At 41.2% G+C, this 21415-nt stretch overlaps 1 protein-coding gene across 1 annotated transcript; it reads right to left on the minus strand.

Annotated features, from left to right (window-relative positions):
- Positions 1 to 12235: 12235 nt before the first annotated feature.
- On the minus strand, positions 12236 to 13417 carry LOC131264339 (uncharacterized). The gene is made up of 4 exons (XM_058266643.1): positions 13207 to 13417; positions 13037 to 13110; positions 12815 to 12962; positions 12236 to 12714 (listed from the first exon to the last, which is right to left on the minus strand). Exons 1-4 carry the CDS (start codon positions 13316 to 13318, stop codon positions 12614 to 12616), a joined length of 435 nt encoding a protein of 144 aa, XP_058122626.1. The 5' UTR covers positions 13319 to 13417; the 3' UTR covers positions 12236 to 12613.
- Positions 13418 to 21415: the final 7998 nt, after the last annotated feature.

Here is a 21415-nt window from a genome sequence, read left to right on the forward strand (position 1 = left end):
TGGAACCGGAGGTGCGCTGGTTAATGTAGCAACGCGGAAGTAAATCCCGGCCACGTTTGATGCTGGGGATGGTGGCGATATTTTGCGCTTATTTTATGGCAAGTGAAGCATAAATCAAAGCTCTTCGAGAGTTTTGTGCGAGAAGACGAGAAATATGGCTTAGGGAAGTAGTAACCTGAATGATGAAATGTTATAAAGAATAAATATTTTGAGGGTAATTTCGTACCTATATCTGAGAAGCTATGAACTTAGCTTAAATGAACAATAAAAAATTTCATTATAAAAAAACTAAAGTAGTTTGAAGTGACAAATTGGAAATTAAAGCCACCACCATGGCCAACAAGCTTAATAGACCACTAATCGAACAATCTGCTATATTCTACTAAACTTTAGAAGATATCTACTGTATTCGTCTGAAGTCTAGTAGAACACAGCACTGTATTTCATCAGTACTCTATTTTACTTTGTTCTGTTTGAACCTTGCATCGACTTGTGATCTTCAATATCTATATTACTTTTCATTCAATCTTCGTTTATGTACGCAAACTTTATACGATATTTAATTTGATCCATCGTTTAATGAGATATAAACCGAAGAAAAAGAACACTTAGAAACACTTTCGCTTCTAACACCAGCTGTCAATTCGGTAAAGAATAAGAAAGATAAGTGGTAAGCCAAAAAGGGATCTTCACAGATCAGCTGCCGGGTCGGCTGATCGAGAGGATCGATGACCCTTGGTGTCGGTCGTCGAAGCTGGAAGGTTTTAAATAGGGCGTGTTTCGGTGCGTTAAGTGGACAGCGCTAAGAAAATACAGTTAATAAATATATATTGTTTTGGTTCACGCTACACCAGCGGTTTCAAATGAATTTCTGTTTATTATTATTCTTTGCGTACGTTAGAACGGGTTCTATCGATGGTGATATGAAATGCTAATGATGCATTTTGTTAGCTTACGAGGATGGACACATTTCATTTAGAATTATGTTTGTATTATTATATGTCACAAGCTGATCCAACGAACTTCGCCTCGTCCAATTTTAATAATACGCTAATATTGAAATAACAGATAATTGGAACTCAAAGGAAGCCCCTTATGTTCGGTGTTGTCGATACATATCAATAACAGATCCATCTTTATGACACGGCATATCAGGCAAATCCAAAGAATGTTCTAAAATTCTGCTAAACGATTCTTGACTTCGTCTTCACGTGTTGTAACAATTACACAATTTATATGAGTGCAATGGTCCAATGGCATCAGTTTTTTAAAGGCAGCTAAAACTGCACGCGCACTTGACCAATCGTAGTTTCGATACTATGTGGCAAAGTTCAGGTATAGATTTGAAATGAGTTCAATTTTCGATGAAGCGTAGCAGGGGGAATTTGTTCATTTCTAATTCCTAGGTGTCCTAGTGCAGGAACACTCACGTTACAATTCACGATCCAGTACAGATTCTGATTTTCATTTGTAATATTTGAACTTTTCGTTTTTTCTAATTTTTTTTCATCCCAGAAGAAAGAATTGAACCCACAACATAGTTAAGATTGAGTGTCTTAGTTTTAGTAGTAAATTGTATATTTGATTTTGTTATATGGAAAAATGCCGTTTATACAATTCTTCTCATTTTCTAGATTTCCTTAGGGAATTTCCCTTTTTTTTCTAACTCTTCCTTGGTTACAAAGAAACATCATCGCAAAAAATCTTCAAGATTGGCTCAGCTGATTTTAAATATTAGCGTTACAAACAAACATTAGCTTTAATATGATTTTTAGTATGGGAAGAGCCATTTTTAGAGTTTTCTAGTTTTCTTCCTTTTTCTTAGAAATTTAAAAAAATATTCGCTCTTATAAATCTTTAATTGAGTCATAAGAAGCCAACCACCAGAAGACTTCGTATGAATTAGTTCAGTTGTTGTTCAGTGTTCGTTATAAATAGTGAACTTTTTTGTGGAAAAAGCCGTTTTTACAATTATTGAATTTTCCAGCTTTTCTTGCGAATTTTCAAATTTTCTTTTTTTTTTACCTTTCTAGAGTGAAAAGCAACAAATCACACAAATATTGGTAGTACCAATCGTCAAGATTCCAGCCGATTTTGAGTTTTAGCATTCATTTTTATAGATATAGATAATTAATTTTATGGGTAAAAGCCTTTTATCGTAAATTTTCGTTTTTCTTAAACCTTAACTAGACCAAAACGAATATACCATAAGAAGACTTCGTTGTGATAAATCCAACCGTTTTCTAGTTTTCGTTAGGGAAGGTAATTTTTTTTTTATATGGAAAAAATCCGTTTTTACTGAATTTTCCAACTTTCCGGGTTTTCCTTGGGAATTTTCAAATTCACGTTTTTCCTAAACCTTACTTAGATAAAAAGGAACAAATCACAGGAAGACGTCATCAAGAATGGTCCAGCCGATTTTGAGTTTTAGCATTAATCAAACAAACAAACATTCATTTTTATAGATATAGAGGTTTATTTATTTTATAATTATTCTCACACGAGATACAATTGTATGTATGTCATCAAAATTCGTGTTTTTTGAGTCAAGCCAACATTGTTTATTTGTAGAAGAGGAAAAGGAGGAAAAACCAAAGGGAATGCATATTGGGAGTGAGGGCATTCGGTTTAGAGACCAAGAATGCTACGAAATTGATACTCATTAAGTACTTTTGCCAATATTGAAATTGCATGTTGTTTAAGAACACTTCTACTGTCACCCCACGATATGTACAGTGTGAAGGTAAAAGAAGTGTGGGATAAGATTGAGCACTTAAACTGTGACCATTCGATTTATCGACCCCAAATAATACGAAAATGATACCCATATGGTATTTTAACCATTTTTGAGCTAGTGGGTAGGATGAGAACTTCCCTTACCCCTTCCTCTAGAATCCATCTAGAGTCTAGATGGATGAAATGATATCAACTGATAGCTACATGTTCAAAGAGTAGGTGTATCAAATTTAGTAAAACGCCATTCCATAATTGTTGAATTATTATTATTTTTCAACATTTCAACGGATAGTTGTTGGGAAGGGGGAAAGGGAAAGAGGACATTCGACAGGATAAAAAATCTCCAAAAAATTAGCTACACTCCAACCAAGTTTGGTACAGATAGACTTAGTAGATTTTGCGTTGCATACATGGGATAAGGATTAACGCTTTTCGTTTTGAGCATTGCTAATGTTTTACTGAAGAGGAGGAGGGTAGAGGGAGTCTGAGGTAAGATTGAACATTAAGAGTGAGGCCGTTCGATTTTGAGACCATAAATAACTCAAAATTGATACCCATATTGCATTTTTACCACTTTTGGGGTTGGGGATTTGTTAAATTTTAGACATAAGCGAAAGAAGGCAATTGAAACTATAAAGCTGTTATTTTAAATATATATCATTATATTTTTAAAAGATTTAAAATTAACTAGTTTCTCTTCATTAAGTATAATACATTTCAATTTTCAATCTTTAATAAGCTTAGAACTGACCATTTATTAGTTTATCAACCACGATACAAGAGTCTGACAAATACGCAACGATGTGCACAATTGACGAACGCATCTCGACGCATCATCTACGACTGCATTATTAGAATGGAATGCACAAAACCGTTTGAAATCGAATCCCATCGTCCTCGATCCTGTTTGCTACCCGGGCCACCGAGTTTGATGTAGTGTAGTGCCTTTTTTGGTCTTTCTCTGCCCACTATTCGTGTTGAAGAAGGGTGAGATAGAAAAAAGGACCGTCGAATCGTGGACCAAATGGTGCATTTTCCCTCGTTTGACGCAATGATTGGGGTTTGGTCGCGGATTGCCAAATTCCGTCGCTGCCAAAGTATAGCCGAAGCGCACCCGGGCAGTTCGGTGTTTGCAACGGCCGAAGGACGCTGTGGACGGGAGTATTTGCTGGCAAACTTAAAAAAAACTCGTCTTTGCCAAACGATGTCCGTAGGGGTTCGTAGCGTCTGTAAAGCGGATCGTTGGTCGAACCCATAGCCATCGTCGATCACCATCGGCGGATGCTTCCGGGTACGGTAAAAGGTTGAGCAAAAACAGGAAAATTTAATTTTCCCGGAAACCTTCTGGAAGGATATTTGGTTTTTATTGTTGTTGCACAGGCTCGGAAAAGCGTGTTTTAGTCTCGGTGTTTCTTTTTCTCCTGTTTTCGAACCGGGATGGGTTCCGAATGTATCCTTCCGAGCGGTTTGTGGATCGTGCATCATCAAAAGGACCGAATGGACCGACAGACGGTATCATCCTCCCGGCTTCCGGGCAAACGATGGCATCATCGTTCATTGCGGGCCAACGTTTTTGCAGTGCACAAGACGTCCGGACAGGAGCCCATACGTTTCGTATGAAGTACGCACTTAAGTATGCTTCGTTGATGGGCGCGTCGAATCGTAGATGAGCGCCTTTTTTTGACCGCCCGGGAGTAAACGTGCCAACAAAAAAGTCATGAAAGATATAAATAGAATCGTATCGACGCGATATAGGCGAACGTGGCTGCTCGTTTCGCCTGCTAACGCACAAATGAGCATCAGAAGGACTTATAAGAGGTGGTGCTGAAATAAATTGCAGCAAAAAATTAGCAACATCCATCGTCGATGGAAGCGCAGATCCATACGTCCCCATGTTATGGTGTTTAGAACTGGCATTGACTTCTGGTGCGTTCCCGGTACTTTGGGCTAAAGCAGAAGGGTTTTTTTTAATGATTCTAGCTGCACTCTGATAGGCTGCAATTTTGAGATGAAATATACAGACGTGTGTAATTGCCAAAGTTGGAACTTAATGACGAATGAGGAAGCTCATTTCGATAATAATGACGAATATTCCACGAGAGGAGTAATTTTATGCCTTTTGTGAAAAAGAATTGCATATAGGTCTATCTTCTTAATGCTACTTAAAAGTCCTATAGAATAAAATGAATGGTAATAATTTTAGGTATTGCTAAAACAGATCATAACAAACCATACAGAACATACAGCAATAACGCCATTGGCTGCTAGAAAGGAAAAGGTTAAGAATTTCAAGTAAGAAAGAATACCAAATTACTCGCACACGAAGATCAACATGAAAAGGGTATAGTGTATGTTGAAAAGTATTTTCAACCGAAACAACTTGGACTTTCAGTACACTTGCACGAGTGAACTAAAATTCTCGTGCCCTTTATTTCTCTTAAACGCAATGTTACGCAAAACGTAATGTTTACAATGAAATGACTGGCTGTCTTGGTTTTTAACGGCATTTGTGCACCGTGGCATCGAAGGTTCTGTTTCTTTTATTTGAATACTATTCAATTCGTTGAAAATGTCGAAGCATGTCATCGGTCGTATTATTCTAGGCCAGGTCATTTGTAACTATTGATAAAAAGATGAATTTTTGATGTTTTATTACATTGGGAACGTCTAAAGAATACAAACGAAGAAAATGTTTCCAAAAGGAGAAGGCAAGTCCACAGGCTAGCGATTCAATATAGGGTTATCTCAACATATGCCAAAAACCTCCACTTTGATCCACGAAACAAGGCTATTTTTTATTGTACCAACTAAAGCTATCGTGTAGTACAGCCTTTAAGAAGTGAGAGTTCGCCTGAGTCTGCTTGATGATAGCCTTTGAGGTGGATCCTGCATTCAACCATAACTGCTTATCGCATCAGGAACGCCTGACGCTGTTCCCCCTCAACCCAAAGGCATCTCGTTGCGATGTGTTTCATGAAACTTATTTTGTTGTAAAAGGGTAATTAGTACTTCGATTTCGTGCTCATGGTCTGAACTTGGAGGCGTACGTCCATTCAACATCGATTTATTTAGTTCAATAAGCTGCTCATACACTTATACCCTTATAAAACGAGGATTTTATCTGTCATCTTTGCCCAGAATTTTACAACCATATCGCGTTTGACAGATACACTCCTTCCTCAAAATTAGAACTTGTCATGCCTCATTCCGTTTTTGATAGTAGTCTGGTAAAAAGTTACAGTTAAAGTCCTCATCTAATAAGGGTATTAACAGGGATTCGGGAACAGGAATGAAGAAAAAATATCAAACCGTCAATCGTTTTGTTTCTCCTAAGTTTCAATGGCGGGTTAACACTAATGGGACCATAAGCAAACCGTTTAAAGTACGTTACCTTTTAAGAACCGCTTAAAGTACTCTTTTGAACACATACCTTGTTTGAGAACGAATAAAGATTTTCATTTGCATTGACATGCAACATGTTAGGAACACTTTTGATTCTAACGCCAGCTGTCAATCCGGCTAAGAACAGACAGCCTGATGATATCGAAAAGCCAAAAGGGAACTTCATCGATCAGCTGACGGATCGAGGCGCTGATCGAGAGGAGCGATGACCCTTGGCGTCGGCTTCGCCGGCAGGAGGCTATAAATAGGGCACGTTTGGGCGCGATGAGCGATTGTGCAAACATTACCTGTAAAATAAAGACTAATTTTTTTGTTCCGCACCACAGCGGTCCCTAAGAAATTTCTTGCTTCTTTCTTTGCTTGCACAACGTTGGAACAGTTTCCAACACAACCTTTTTATACATGCATGACAACATGTAACATAATATGTGAAAAACGCATTGCTCGAACTATTTAAGTTTCTCAATGCATTATTTTTGTCCTATGCTTGATATATTCCAAAATCTTGTCTTGATGCAAACACATGCCTGTTTCCAATTTATTTGCTATAAACATTTTTCAACTGTGATTGTAGAATCTTCGTAGAAGAATATGAATGTCAGCTGTGGGAAAATAGTAATGGGTTTTACCAAAATGATAAGAATGACTTACGTTCAAAGTTGTAATACATTTTGCCTGCCGCTTTTGTACTTTCAGCCAGGGCCCGAGAATGCCTTCGCATGTTTTTACAAAAAAACAAAAAAAAGGGTATTTCCTGGGCCATTATCTTGTTGGTAATCGAAATAATTTTATGTGTGAATGTGTTTAACTTGCATCCGACCTCGAGGTTTGATCTTTGACATCGCGCAGTGAACTGAGCACCAAATTCTCGTTCTTATCACGCCGAAGCTGCGCTAGAGATGTCAATTAGAGTTGTAACTTATGATTCTTTAGGCGAGATTAATTCAATCTTAATCTTTCACCCAAGATGAATTCAAATTGACTTATGGATCTTGATGACAAAAAAAGGGGGTCTTCCTTCCCATTTTACTGGCTGTTTGGGCTACAGTAATCAGTTATTCAAAGAATCATGAATCTTTCGGATTCATGAATCTCTCGTTTACAGAATCATGAATGTCAAAGTCGGTTCACAGAGTTATCCAGATTCATGAATTTGTACATCAATCATTCCACTATAATGTCAATCCATCAAAATACTACCAAAATGTGCTCTAGTAGTAGTGATGGAAGTTAACCTAACTTTTCTTGAAACTTTTTCCAACAAAACTCTGTTCAATGGTAAGTAAATAGTTTCTTGGTAGCGTCGATTAGTTACGTCACCGTAACATACTGTTTGCTGAGTAAAGGAGCCCAAAGATCCTCCGTGACAAGACCTTCATTCTATTGTCCGTGGGTTACTTTTATAGATGACGGAATTCTGTCATCGTTATCATCGCAACTCGTCATCACCATTCGCGCCGATGCTTCAAATATGACGCTTATCGATTGTTTAACCCGAAATAATCGTACTGCCACTCCGAATTTACAATAGGGTACACTCGATGGGTTTTTTCTGAAAAAAAAAGTTCCCTGTGGAAAATTGCCGGTCACTCGCTCCAATGTATACAAACAGTTCCGATTACTACTCCACACAGCTTCTAGAATGCCAGTTAGACGGTTTACTATCAAAATTGAGGAGTTTCAGCTATGGGTATGTCTATCTGTCTATGATGCAGTTGTGCCTAATGAAAATCTGTCCAGATTCAAGCTTGTACCTTCCTATGTAACTAACTGTCAATGAACAGTGTCGTGAAGTTTAAAACAATCTATCAGATTTAGCTCTCCGTGGCATTGTGACCTCATGCAATTTTCCATGAATCAACTCATGCAATTTTCTCATTGTTAATTTATAACGGCAGTATAAATGTTATATACATGTTGTAGAAGATTGGAACGCCTAGCGACATACAAACAGAGATAATTTAGATATGCCACTAATCAAGCAGGAATTTTCTCATAATATTTGTCGGAACAAACCATTTTAGCATGATTGAAAATCAGCAAAACACAGTTTGTTTTCGATTAAACAAGCTAGAACTAAAGTCTAGAGTAGCCTTTGGAAGGCGAATCTGGTGGAAACTGCATGCATTGCAAATCATTTTAAGGCAGGAACCTGGTCAGGGGCTATCAAATAGCAGCGTTAACCCGTTAGAGTATAACAACGGTCTAACCCGTTAGACAATTCCTAACGGCTTCCCTCAAAACTCCTCACAGCGAACAAAACATTTCTAATTTTTGTATGGGACCCCTGGTCTAGAAGGTTAAGAAATTCCATGGCGACATTCCCTATGCCAAACCCATCTAACAATTTCTTCTTTTGCTTCAATTTTTTTCTGATGACATGGATGGCGTTTACGTTACTCCAGTTGTACAATGATTATTCCCCTTTGATAGTTTTTCTTCATCGTATCTCTTTATTTCTAGCTATGTTTTACGCCAAAATATACATCAAGATCGTCTGACAAGCATAACGTCAAATAAGAAGTCTTCAGAACACAAGACGTTAAGTTTCTAACAATGAGTCTTAAATCGTTGTATTCTATGTTAAACTGGCAGGTTTTTTTCTGTTGCGACATTCGGTATCGAATCATTCAAAAATGATTCGCGCAGCTGAGCCATGACTTGCCACATGTAGACCTCAAAAGCTTTTTGAGAAGGAAGATACAGATGAATAGAAACAGAAGAAAGTATTATCTCGTTCAACTGGTGCTAGTTATGCAATAGCTGCAATATATCTTCACTTACCCGTGCAGATGAGCGCAAGCACAATCAAAAACAGTCCGGGCCAGCCAGTTGCGATAACGGCCACAACACCAAAAATAAACATAACTATCAAGCCTATGACGCCGAAAGCTACTAACACCATAGAAATAAGAATGCAGAGTCGATTTCTCTGTTGGTGGAAGAGCATTTGATCGATTGAAAAATTGTGAAACAAGACAGTTAAACTATAGTTGCAAAAACTACCTTGAGGAAGCCATACCAGTAGAGAATCACCCATGCCAAGCCAACAAGAAAGGTGACAACACCATTCGACGTTTCTATGCATTTGTTTTTGGAAAAAAAAAATCCTTCGTTAAAAGTCGAACGAACAAAAACTTCGTTTTTGCTCTATAAAACGCTGTTTGTGTCACTTACCATTATCACTATGAAAAGAGTTGCCTAGCGAACCGATACAGCCTAGCGTCAAAAGAACGCCTACGATGTAAGCATGTACTTCAAGCTTGTTGGAGAAATCACAAAGCGACATCGTGTTGTTTTAAGACCGAAATTGTCTCGTGCTCCGAGCTTCTGTAGTCGTATTCGATTACTATAATTTTCCGCAGGAAACTGGTAGTAACGGAAATTGTCAAACAGGCTTGACGGCAGCTGTGAAGTCACTATTGTGGGGTAAAACTGGGTCAAACGAATAATAGATTGTGTCAAAGAAATGGATATACATCAACTGTGAGGATAATGTGTATCACTCACCTTAAGGAATTAATTAGTAAGGAAATAATTATGTGAATGTGTCTAATTCACATCCGAACTCTGTGACTTCTTGTAGTGAACTGATCACCAATTGCATGCTGCCTGCCTTATAAGGAAGGCCTATAAGTGGCACTTCAACCGCTATGCGTTGTCATCACGCAGAAGCTGCACGAGATTTGTCTATACATACGGCGAAGTGGCACCAACCTAATCAACCAAAATGAATGTAATTCACCCGCTCACACCCTTAAAAAGAAGCATATAAGAGTTGTTGACCCTCTCTCTTCTCCACCGCTTTTAAGACACTGCATGGTCGCAGCTGTGTCTGCTCGATCCTGTTCGCTCCGTTTTTGGTCTTTAGGCGCTTGCGTTTAAAGTCGAACAGAGACGAAAATAATACACATGTTACTAGAGCCTGCGTCTGGATTGCTCTATAATCACCAGAGTCGTTAGATAAGTCGCTAGCGCTGGTTGCCCTTCTTTTGCATGCACTATTAATTTAGGCAATATGTGCTAAGGCAATTTTGGCTAGAGTGCAGGATTGTTCCACCTAGAGATCCAGCAGTGATCAGTCACTATAGTGTCATTACAGGGTTTGCCACCTATGTTCAGCTCTAACCCATCGATGATTGAAATAGCTCATCAACTGTTGTCTCTAAAGCATGTGGTGTTGAAATAGCTCATCGACTGTTGCCTCTAACTCATCTGACTTTCAGATTTAGATCTCCGTAGCATTATGACCTCATGCAATTTTCCGTGAATCAACGAGATTTCCCTACCGTCATTCCGCGAGCACAATCGCGAGGCTATCGATCACATGCTTCGGGCTTAGGCGCAAGTACATCGCTTAGCCCATGCGTTCAAGTGGCGAGCTATATTGGTGCTGCACAGGTATATCCAGAAGCGTTGAACTTCCATCTGGTTCCGGTTCTTCATTAGAACGAGTGGGAAGACAAGGTGTGCAAGAGAAAGATGACAGTTCTGGACTTACGGGGGTCGGAATGTGGGGAAAAGGGGCAATGTTGCATGTCGTAGTCATGAAAAAATCTGCCAGTTGGGTTGTGCGTGATTTGCCTTGCAACACTACACATTTTTGCTAATCTTTTGCTAATCCGCGGTAAAAGATTAGCAAAAGATTAGCGAAATATGGTGCTCAAATCGTGACGTCGCGGCCATTCCTCTCGCGCGAGCTCTCGTCTGTTCGTGTGTAGATCCGTGCTGCACCTCGGGATTCCCACTACCCGAGGCGAACAAAACACCCCAGAATGAAACGAAAACAAATCAGGTTTGTTTATGAAAAAGGTTTTTTATTATTTCACCACCTCTAAATGATGTCGTCGCCTTTCCACATCCGCTCTTTTCGCATTTTGTGTGAAAACATAATGGTTTTATGTGTAAATTACTTCGACTTATTGCACTGAAATCTTATCACTGTGATCGCACCAAAACCCAAAACAACTACAAGTTGTCAAGTTTCACTCGTAGAGCTCGCTCGTAATTGCAAAGCTAGGAGAGGGAATGCAAATCACTCCAATCACACGCATGTACATGCACACAAGTGCTCCAGAGTGCTGTGGCGGTTTAAAAATTGAATTATGTCGCACTTCGCGAGCAAGTGTGGGATCTTTCGGCGGTGCGGGGTGGACAATCATGAAATTTGAGGGGAATATGAGAGGATGTATTGCAACAATGCCCGCTGCGAATGACCGCTGGGTTATATTCTGGACAGCTCGTTTAACGGCTGTATAAATGTTATATACATGTTGTAGAAGATTTGAACGCCTAGCGACATACAAACAGAGATAATTTAGATATGCCACTAATCAAGAAGGGCCTTTTCTCATAATATTTGTGGGAACAAACTATTTTAGCATGACTGAAAATCAGCAAAACACAGTTTGTTTTCGATTAAACAAGCTAGAACTAAAGTCTAGAGTAGCCTTTGGAAGGCGAATCTGGTCGAAACTGCATGCTTTTGAAAATCATTTTAAGGCAGGAACCTGTTATCCCTAATAGGTCAAGGGATATAAAATAGCAACGTTAATGGGTATGTGAAATCCAAAAAAACAAACTGGTTTAATGGGAGGAATCTTGGTGATCTAATAACCAACAAACTTGTTTATATTTATACCTTCTGGTCATAAGACGCTCCTCCCTCCCTGATCGTAAGTTGATAACTAGGGATTTCTGGACGTTTTGAGGCCACGTTACAGAAGTGCCTCTTGACGAATAATTCAGACCTGCTCAGACGCACGAACTCAGAGATCCAGTATTGATTAGGAAGTTGTTCTGTTCGTATATGCTGTCTGCGGTGGCTCTGGTTTGTCAAGAGAGCTAGATCACGATCACGATGGCTAGATTTGCCATCAACCATAGATTCTCCGTAAGTGTAGTAAGTAAGCAGAGATTGTGTATCGTAGGCCTCCTTAACTATCGGATAGATTCACCGATCCGAACTATCGAATAGATTCAGCCATGCTACAAGCAAACCATAACAATCGACATGTGGGTGTAAACGTTGTGAAATCTTTTGAAATCCGTTTTATTTTCCTTGGCTTCACAATTATTCCCTATGGGTAGAGTGCATTTGTATGATTTTGTTTGATTATTTGACATTTTACAGTCTAGAAGGTTAAGAAATCTCAAGGCGACATTCCCTATCCCAAACGGATCTAAAAATGTCTACTTTCGCATGCCATAGATGGCGTTTCCGTTGCTTTCAATCAGATAAGCGCCTCCTGTTGTACAATAATTATTCACCTTTGATAGCTTTTCTTTATCGATGCTTTTTATTTCCAGCTATGTTTTACGCTAAAATATACCTCAAGACGCTGAAATATACTTGTCCTGTCCTGTGCTACGCCAAAATATACTTGTCGTCTGACGAGTATATCGTCAACTGGGGAGTCTTCAGAACACAAAACGATACGCTTTTGCTGTTGAGTCACGAATCATTGTTTTTACATTAAACTGGCAGGTTCTTTACTGTTCCGACATACCGCATCGAATCATTCAAAAATGATTCGCGCAGCTGAGCCATGACTTCCCACTGGTACACCTGTAAAGCTTTTTGAGAAGGAAGATCCAGACGAATAGAAACAGAAAAAAGTATTATCTCGTTCAACTGGTGCTAGTTATGCAATAGCTGCAATATGTCTTCACTTACCCATGCAGATGACTGCGAGCACAAGCAAAAACAGTCCAGGCCAGCCAATTACGATAACGGCCACAAAGGCAAAAATAAATATGACTGTCACGCCTACGATACCGAACGCTACGAATACCATAGATATAAGAATGCAGAGTCGATTTCTCTGTTGGTGGAAAAGTATTTGATCAATTGAAAAATTGAGAAACAAAACAGTTAAACTATAGTTGCAAAAACTACCTTGAGGAAGCCATACCAGTAGAGAATCACCCATGCCAAGACAACAAGAAAGGTGGCAACACTAGTCAACGTTTCTATGCATTTGTTTTTGGAAAAAAAAATCCTTCGTTAAAAGTCGAACGAACAAAAACTTCGTTTTTGCTCTATAAAACGCTGTTTGTGTCACTTACCATACTCATTATGATAAGATCCGCCTAGCGAACCGATACAGCCTAGTGTCAAAAGAATGCCTACGATGTAAGCATGTACTTCAAGGTTGTTGGAGAAATCACAAAGCGACATCGCGTTGTTTTAAGACCGAAGTTGTCTCGTGCTCCGAGCTTCTGTAGTCGTATTCGATTACTATAATTTTCCGCAGGAGACTGGTAGTAACGGAAATTGTCAAACAGGCTTGACGGCAGCTGTGAAGTCACTATTGTGGGGTAAAACTGGGTCAAACGAATAATAGATTGTGTCAAAGAAATGGATATACAACAACTGTGAGGATAATGACCTTAAGGAATTAATTACTCACCTTAAGGAATTAATTAATAAGGAAATAATTATGTGAATGTTTCCAATTCACATCCGAACTCTGTGACTTCTTGTAGTGAACTGATCACCAATTGCATGCTGCCTGCCTTATAAGGAAGGCCTATAAGTGGCACTTCAACCGCTATGCGTTGTCATCACGCAGAAGCTGCACGAGATTTGTCTATACATACGTCGAAGTGGCACCAACCTAATCAACCAAAATGAATGTAATTCACCCGCTCACACCCTTAAAAAGAAGCATATAAGAGTTGTTATAGCAGTTGCACTCACTTTTGCTATACCCCAACCAGGAATTTATACGATTCTCGTAGGAAACATCGTGAGATACCTCGCCAACGAATAAAATCGCGAGACAACCAACGAGAGGACGACAATTCTCGTCAGATAGCTTCAGCTATCGAAAAAATAAAAAGATGGCTCTCGGGTAGTATCGAACCCGCGTTGATCCCCAGCCTGATGGATCAATTATCCTATCCTGCCATCAGATAGGGCCATCGGCTATTGATAAGAGCGGGGCGCTAAAACAGAAATATAAATTAGGAGAGTCCTCTGGAGCGATGCTTGATGAACATCTCTCTAGATGAAGTATCTAAAAATAGATTGCGATGATCGTGCCTTGATTGCTTTCGTGCAAAGTGAATTCCCCACACGGGGATACGGAGCTTGCAATCGGTGCGATGAATATTGGCACACAAACAAACGTTTCGCGCATCGGATGCTGGTGGATCATTTGTCGATACTATACCGATGGACACGGCCAATACATCTGAACAGACGAAGCGTGGCGCGTCGTGATCGTTGGAGTTTCATATACGCTCAGTTCATTTATCTTAAGAAAATTCCTGGTTGGGACATATACGGTGCTCACCAAAATTAATCGAGAATGGAACAATTCCAGGAACACATTAACCCCGCTTTCCTGTGAGGCCCTCTATCTACTCGACCGCTTTTATGCCACTCCATGGTCGCAGCTATGTCTGCGCGATCCTGTTGATTCCATTTTTGGTCTTTAGGCGCTTGAGTTTGGAGTCGAACAGTGTCGATCCATTGTCGTTGAATTCTGAAAGTATAAAAAATAATTCTCATGTGACTAGAGCCCGCGTCTGGATTGCTGTATAATCACCAAAGTCGTTGGATAAATCGCTAGCGCTGGTTGTCCTTCTTTTGCATGCACTATTAATTTAGGCAATATATGCTAAAACAATTTTGTATAGAGTGCAGTATTGTTTCAGTGCTGAAATTGGAACATGTCTTTGACGTCGACTGTTCGCTGCCAGGATGCACAGAAGCACCAACACAATTGTTGGTGAATGTGTGCATAGACCTGATCAGCCATTTAGCATTGAAGGTCTGCGTTAGTGTGCTCTTTCCACTTACTGCGCCCCGCCATCTGCGAAGATGGAAAACAGCCAAGGCAGCTGCTTATCGCGTGTTTCACTACGTTCTACCACGATTTTCAGCAGCTTTGTGCTTCGCGATACTATCCAAAAATGTTTCTGACTCTCAGCGGTGCTTTGATTTCTTCATTTGCCTGTCGCTTTTCTCGTATTAATTTGCAATGCCATATTTTAAATATTGCAACAACGCGACCCAGGCTGTCCCAATCACCTGTGCTCTCTCTCTCTCTCTCTCTCTCTCTCTCTCTCTCTCTCTCTCTCTCTCTCTCTCTCTCACCTCTCACCTCAATACACATGCGTGCCATCTAGGGCATTTCCATCACCATGCAAAGGAACCAACGCGATCCGTGGAACCGTCCCTCCACTCATTGCACCAAACCGCACTTGGCTGTTCATGTCTCTCTTGGCGTCCTCCGTTACTGAAGACAACATTGCTGCTATGATTGGCTCACGACTAACGTTGAGGAAGGTCGAGATATTTGTGCGCAAGCTGGTAAAACGCGACGCGGGCTTAAGCTCGGTTCACTTTTTTCCCTCATGGTCGATATTCCAGCTGAAAAGTGTATTGCTGCACTATCAACATCATTCTGGCCGTCCTACCTCGCTCTTGGAGAATTTCACATTGAATCCCGCACTGTTAACAACCGATTGTGGTACCATTTGCTGAGGCCACCATCACTATCACTCACTCGATTCCGGCGAACGCTTCGAACTAGATTGTTGTAAATGATTCTCCTGACTTTGCTGCCGCTGCCGCTCCTGCTACCGCCTCCGCCGTTCTTGCTGCCGCATCCGCCGCTCCTGATGCGGTCTTCGCCGTTCATGATACATCCTCTGCCGCTTCTGCTGATGCACTCTGCGTTCCGGTTGTGCGTTCATGGTTAAACCACCGAATGCCCCACAAAGCCTGGGAGCACCGAAGAAGAGGAAGCATGGTGATAACGACGAGCACACAGCTGGTTCCCGGCGACTTGGAATAGCCACAATCCTCATCTACTCCCTCCCCATCGCTTCCTGGACATACAGGGGTGTTCAAATGAAACATTCCATTATCTGGATCAAAACCCTGTATCCGCTCAGCTGTGATCATAGTCCGCTTGCACTAACACGGCTAGCGCGCGGCTGCATCGACTATATGGCGGCGATTCTGCAGCGCCCTCTTTCTGTCATCCTTGGCACCTTTTTAAAAGGACCGTTGCAAATGCGCAACAGAATTCGTATTCGTTGTCCATCCCTGCGTATTGTTTTACACTCGCTCTTCTGTCAGCATTCACCAGCATAGTTTCTTGCCTGGAAGATCCAAAATGACAAACCTGGTACATTTTGTTTCCGTACTATGCAAGAGCTTTGATCGCCGTTGTAAGGTTGATGCATTCGGACTTTGTTCAGCTTTTGACCATGTTTGCTATTCACTGCTGTTAGTTAAGCTTGACAAACTTCGGTTCTTTTCCTTCTTGCTTACATGGTTATAGCCTTATTGGCTGATCGGTCCAGTAGAGTTAAACTCGATGTCTGCCGCTCTGGAAATATTGCTTGTACCTCTGGGGTATCCCAGAGCGCTTACTGAGTCCTCTCCTTTTCCTTCTGTTTATAAACGATGTTTGGCCAATCCTTCACCGAGATAGCCATCTCCTTTATGCAGATGATCTTAAATTTTCATTCCCTATCGCTACCCTTACCAACCGTGCGGATCTTCTATGTGGTTTTTTATTTTTATTTTCTAATTAATCCCTGTGCCTTGAAAAATGTTCTGTCATATCTTTCTCCTGTTCCCAAATTCCTTGTTGTGGGACTTATTCTTCTGCCTTGCTTAACATAGGCCCCACACAACACACTTTGTATTTCAAATACAACTTGAAATAATTTTTTTTTATTAAATGGTATTTATTTACGCTAGTACAACAGTTTTTGCTTACGTACTATTACACATTTATTTACACACGTATTTTACACACAGAACGCTTTTACAGGGAACATGTAAGGACATCTACATCAATCGCAACATCATTGTTTCCAATAATGTGGATGATGTAGTTTGCAAAGACGGAGAGTATTGCACTGCGCGTGCCCGCTCTTATTCTGTTTAGAGCGGGCCAGTGCAAGTCAACGAAACGAAACTGGTACCCTGGAGCAACTTGTTGCAGTCGCGTCTGCAGGACCCGATCACCAAGCAACCCTGTTCCGCAAGGTACCGGTTTGTAAGGAGTGCTTGTGTAGGTAGGATGGTGGGGATGTGGAGGTTTAGACCACCGCGGTCTCGTGGTAATACCAGCTGGTGAAATAATCGTACTCCTATGATATAATATGATTGAATCGTAAATGATGCTAAAATAATGCCTATATGTACAAAAATGGAGGCGCTAAATGTACATTGTTCAAAATGTATATATTTACATTTTTCTAAATCGGCATCATATACGACTAACGATATATGTACATTAGCCGTACATTGCTCGTTCATCTATACGTGTGCATTAAGAAAATCGTATTGCATTTTTATTCGGCATCAGATGCAACAAAGAATATACATTGGTCGTACATTGTCAATGCATATTGCGATTCCGACTCGAAATATACTAATATGAGATTGAAGTTCATGGCAGGAGTTATCCTAGGCGAGATTGATGCTGCAGCGTTGCTTACCCGCGTTGACTTCTATGTGCCTTCCCGTTCCCTTCGTCTCATGAACCTCTTTTTGTTGATTCGCATCGTACTGGCTTCAGAAAGAACGTTCCTCTCCTTGCTCAACTATCTGTCCGATCATTTCGGCTTCAACTCTTCGCTTTCCAATTTCAGTGCCTTCTTTCTGTTTCCTGTCAACAAGTCTCTTGTTCCACCGTGTTTGTGTGCATGATGAAGAAAAAAATTAAGAAAAAAAGGCAAAGGATACAGCGCTACAAAACTAGCAACTCTTGAAAAGGCAAATGAATGAAACTCTTGAAATGAAAGAAATACAGCATTTTCCGGCTTTTTATTCCAAAGTCCCATCAAAACACTAACAACCCCGCTGGCAAAATCATCATGCTTTCTCGTTCTGTCCAATTGACAATTGATGCCGACAGAACGAGAGAGCATGATGATTTTGCCACCGGGGAAGTAGCAGGTTTCATCTGACAAGTTGCGCTCTATAATGGCAACAACGCATCATCGATGGCATGGCAACATTACCGTTCTACAAAGCCACATTCAATATCTAACATGTTTCATCTCGCGGTCGCTACTTGTTAGTGTTTTGATGGGACTTTGGAATAAAAAGCCGAAAATGCTGTAAGTATCCTTGTTGAACGAATCGTAAATGATGCATTATGAAAACCATGACCATCTTAAGGACCGCATACCATGATATGTTTTGCATCTATTATAATCAAAACTTCCGCACCTGAATTGTATGGTATGTGAATGTATTTAATGAACTGGCAAAAAAGTTGCGAAACTTTAATTTTACTATTTCTAATGCGCATACACATTACTGTATGGATTATACATTGTGATTGCCTACAGAAATGAATGTCTGGCGGCCTCACTTAACGTCTGCGTTGTCGAAACGTTATAACGGACTAGAGCCGTTGGTCGACTCTTTCTGTGCTGCAGATCTCCAACTCGAAACACCGATCCTCCGCAAGTCTGCCTCGACCTGGTCAAGCCATCGTACTCGCTGCGCCCCTCTCCTCCGCGTGCCTGTTGGGTCCTTTTCGATGCCCTCTCTGGCTGGATAGCTAACAGGCCTCCTCGCTATATGTCCCAGCCATCAGTCTCCCGATTTTCACCAGGACACCAATCGGGGGATCACCTAGCAGCTCGTACAGCTCATCATTCCACCGTCTTCTCCAAGCGCCGTCCGCGTCCCGCGCTTCTCCGAAGATCGAACGTAGCACCTTGCGTTAATGCAGCGATGACCATTGTTATTAGAGCAAGCATGCAGGCCGTGACTCCCGATGGTTGCTTTAAAACACTCTTCCCTGCCAACTTGCGCGTTCATATCCCCAATGACGAGCTTGATGTCACGCCTCGAGCAGCTGTCGTACGCCTGCTCCATTAGCGCATAAAAGGCATCCTTCTCATCATCGGGCCTTCCTTCATGAGGGCAGTGTAGTTGCGGAATCTCCCTTTGACTCGCAGCACACTCATACGCTTATTAATGGGTCTCCATCCAATAATGCGCTCCTGCATCTTACCCATCACTATAGAGCCAGTACCGAGCTCGTTGGTACTGCCACCGCTTTGGTAAATGGTGGCCGCACACTGTCGTTGCTTCCATACTCTACTTCCTCTGCAGCAAAGTTCCTGCAGCGCAACAATAGAAAAACCGAGAGGGTTTATGGCGTCATATAGAAGACGATCAGCTCCGTCGAAGTTGAGAGATCTGCAGTTCCACGTCCCAAGCTTCCAATCATTGTCCTTTATTCGTAGCCTGGGTCTGGATCCGTTATTCCGATACGTATTTTGCATTATTTGTTCATTCGTAGAATGTGTTAATTCGGCTGGCCTTCTTACTAGGGATACGCAACCTACACCTCTGATGGGATTGCCACCTTAGGTATAGCTGACGAAGTTCCGCATTTCAGCTTCAGCCGCTCCACTGGAGATCAGACGCTGTTCCGAGCTGCTCCTATTGGAGAACAGACGCTCGTGGAGATTGGTGAGCCGCACCACTGATGAACAGACGCTCACAAAGCGCCCACAGAGTATACCCTGTAGACGCCCCCCTTTCCCTGTCAGCATACGACCCAAGTTCCCGCCAGGGTTGGTTACCTGATCTTCACAAAGGTTACTCGCATTCGGTTGGCACCACTAGGAGGTAGGGTAGGAGTTGTTTGGAGGGAGAATGGCCACTATCAAAGATCGATATTTGGAGCCTCATGTTGGACCGGATCTCAAACCATTTACCAACCAAATGGTCGTTGTCGAAACGTTCCTTAAAACAATAGTATACGTCATATGCAGAAAAAGGTCGACAACTAAGGCGAACGGCTATAAAAGCGCACAGCACACACACAACGCACTATCTCTATTCTTTTTTCTTCCTGTATAAGTGTACTCACACGATGTTTAAAACGGCACGGGTTTTTTTTTATTTCGGCACTACTATTCATCAACCTGGTACATACACATAGGATAAACGTCTCGTAAGCCCTTAATACCCTTATTAGACGAGGGCTTTTTCTGTCATCTTTGCCCAGTATTTTTCTGTCAAAATTGGCTTTTGACATGAAAATGCTGTCCGCTCGTGGAATAACGCAAAGTTCCACAAAATGTGTTTTGCAGTTAATTGTTCATTTTCATGTTTGAATTTAACGTATTGTTCAACCTAGAGTAACGAACAAAATCTGTTGCAAACAACAAAGCAAAAAGTAAACAAATCGCCACTTTGACATAAAAATACTAGTCGAAAGAAAATCGGAACCGGTCGCGTCCGGTTCCGATTTTCTGACAGCAATATTGCTGTCAATGGCCATCTAACACTATCTTCCACAATCGACGGACAGAAATATTCCTCGTCTAATAAGGGTATAACGGGCAGACATGACCAACAAGGTCGTTACGCCAAGCAGAAGAAGTTTATATTTATCTTCTTCTTGTTTCCCTGTTGTACGTGAATAGTCAGTCCTCTCGTACAGGGGAGGGTCCGGTCTCGGTTGGGATTCGAACCCACGCCGTCGAGGTGGTGAGCCCCGGCGCTCATGGGCCGATTTTCTAGCAGGCGCTACCGCTCGGCTGACGTGGACCCCCATATTTATACCTTCTGGTAATAAATTGATTCTCTCGTTTCCCACCCAAGTCTGCCATTGCCTAAAGGCCGAAGCCCTTGAAGAATAGTTCAGACCTGCTCAGACTGTTAACGCGCGACGTCAGAGACCCAGTATTGATTAGGAAGTTGTTCCATACTCGGTCTGCGATGATTTTGTGTTTGTCAAGGGTCCAGGTAGGCCACGATGAAAGCTCCGTATTACTTTCCTGCTAATTATCGATTCACCGTAAGTCCTTAACTCCTTAACTATCGGATAGATTCAACGATCAACCGAACTATCGGATAGATTCACTTATGCTATAAGCAAACCAGAACAATCGACATGTGCGAGTAGACGTTGTGAACTCTTTTGAATTAAGTTTCTTTTTCTGTGGGTTCACAATAATTCCCATTGGGTAGAGTGTATTTGAATGATATCTTTGATTATTTGACATTTTGTAGTCTAGAAGGTTACTGAAAATTTCCACATAGTGAATTCTCCCCTAACAAACTCGGTTCCCGCAACAGACGAGAAACTTGTAAGAAACTGCCCGCTAGGCAGCTCGAAATATCGTTCGCAATGCGTCCTACGCGCGAACAAACGTCCTCCTTTTTTGTATGGGGATGAAACTAAAGGAGGACGTTTTTCGAGCAATCGTCCTACTTGTCCTACTCACCATACAAAACTGCTCGATGTTTGTGTCACGTAGGACGTTTTTT

This window comes from Anopheles coustani, chromosome 2, assembly GCF_943734705.1.
Source record: "Anopheles coustani chromosome 2, idAnoCousDA_361_x.2, whole genome shotgun sequence".
Classification (NCBI taxonomy): Eukaryota; Metazoa; Arthropoda; class Insecta; order Diptera; family Culicidae; genus Anopheles; species Anopheles coustani.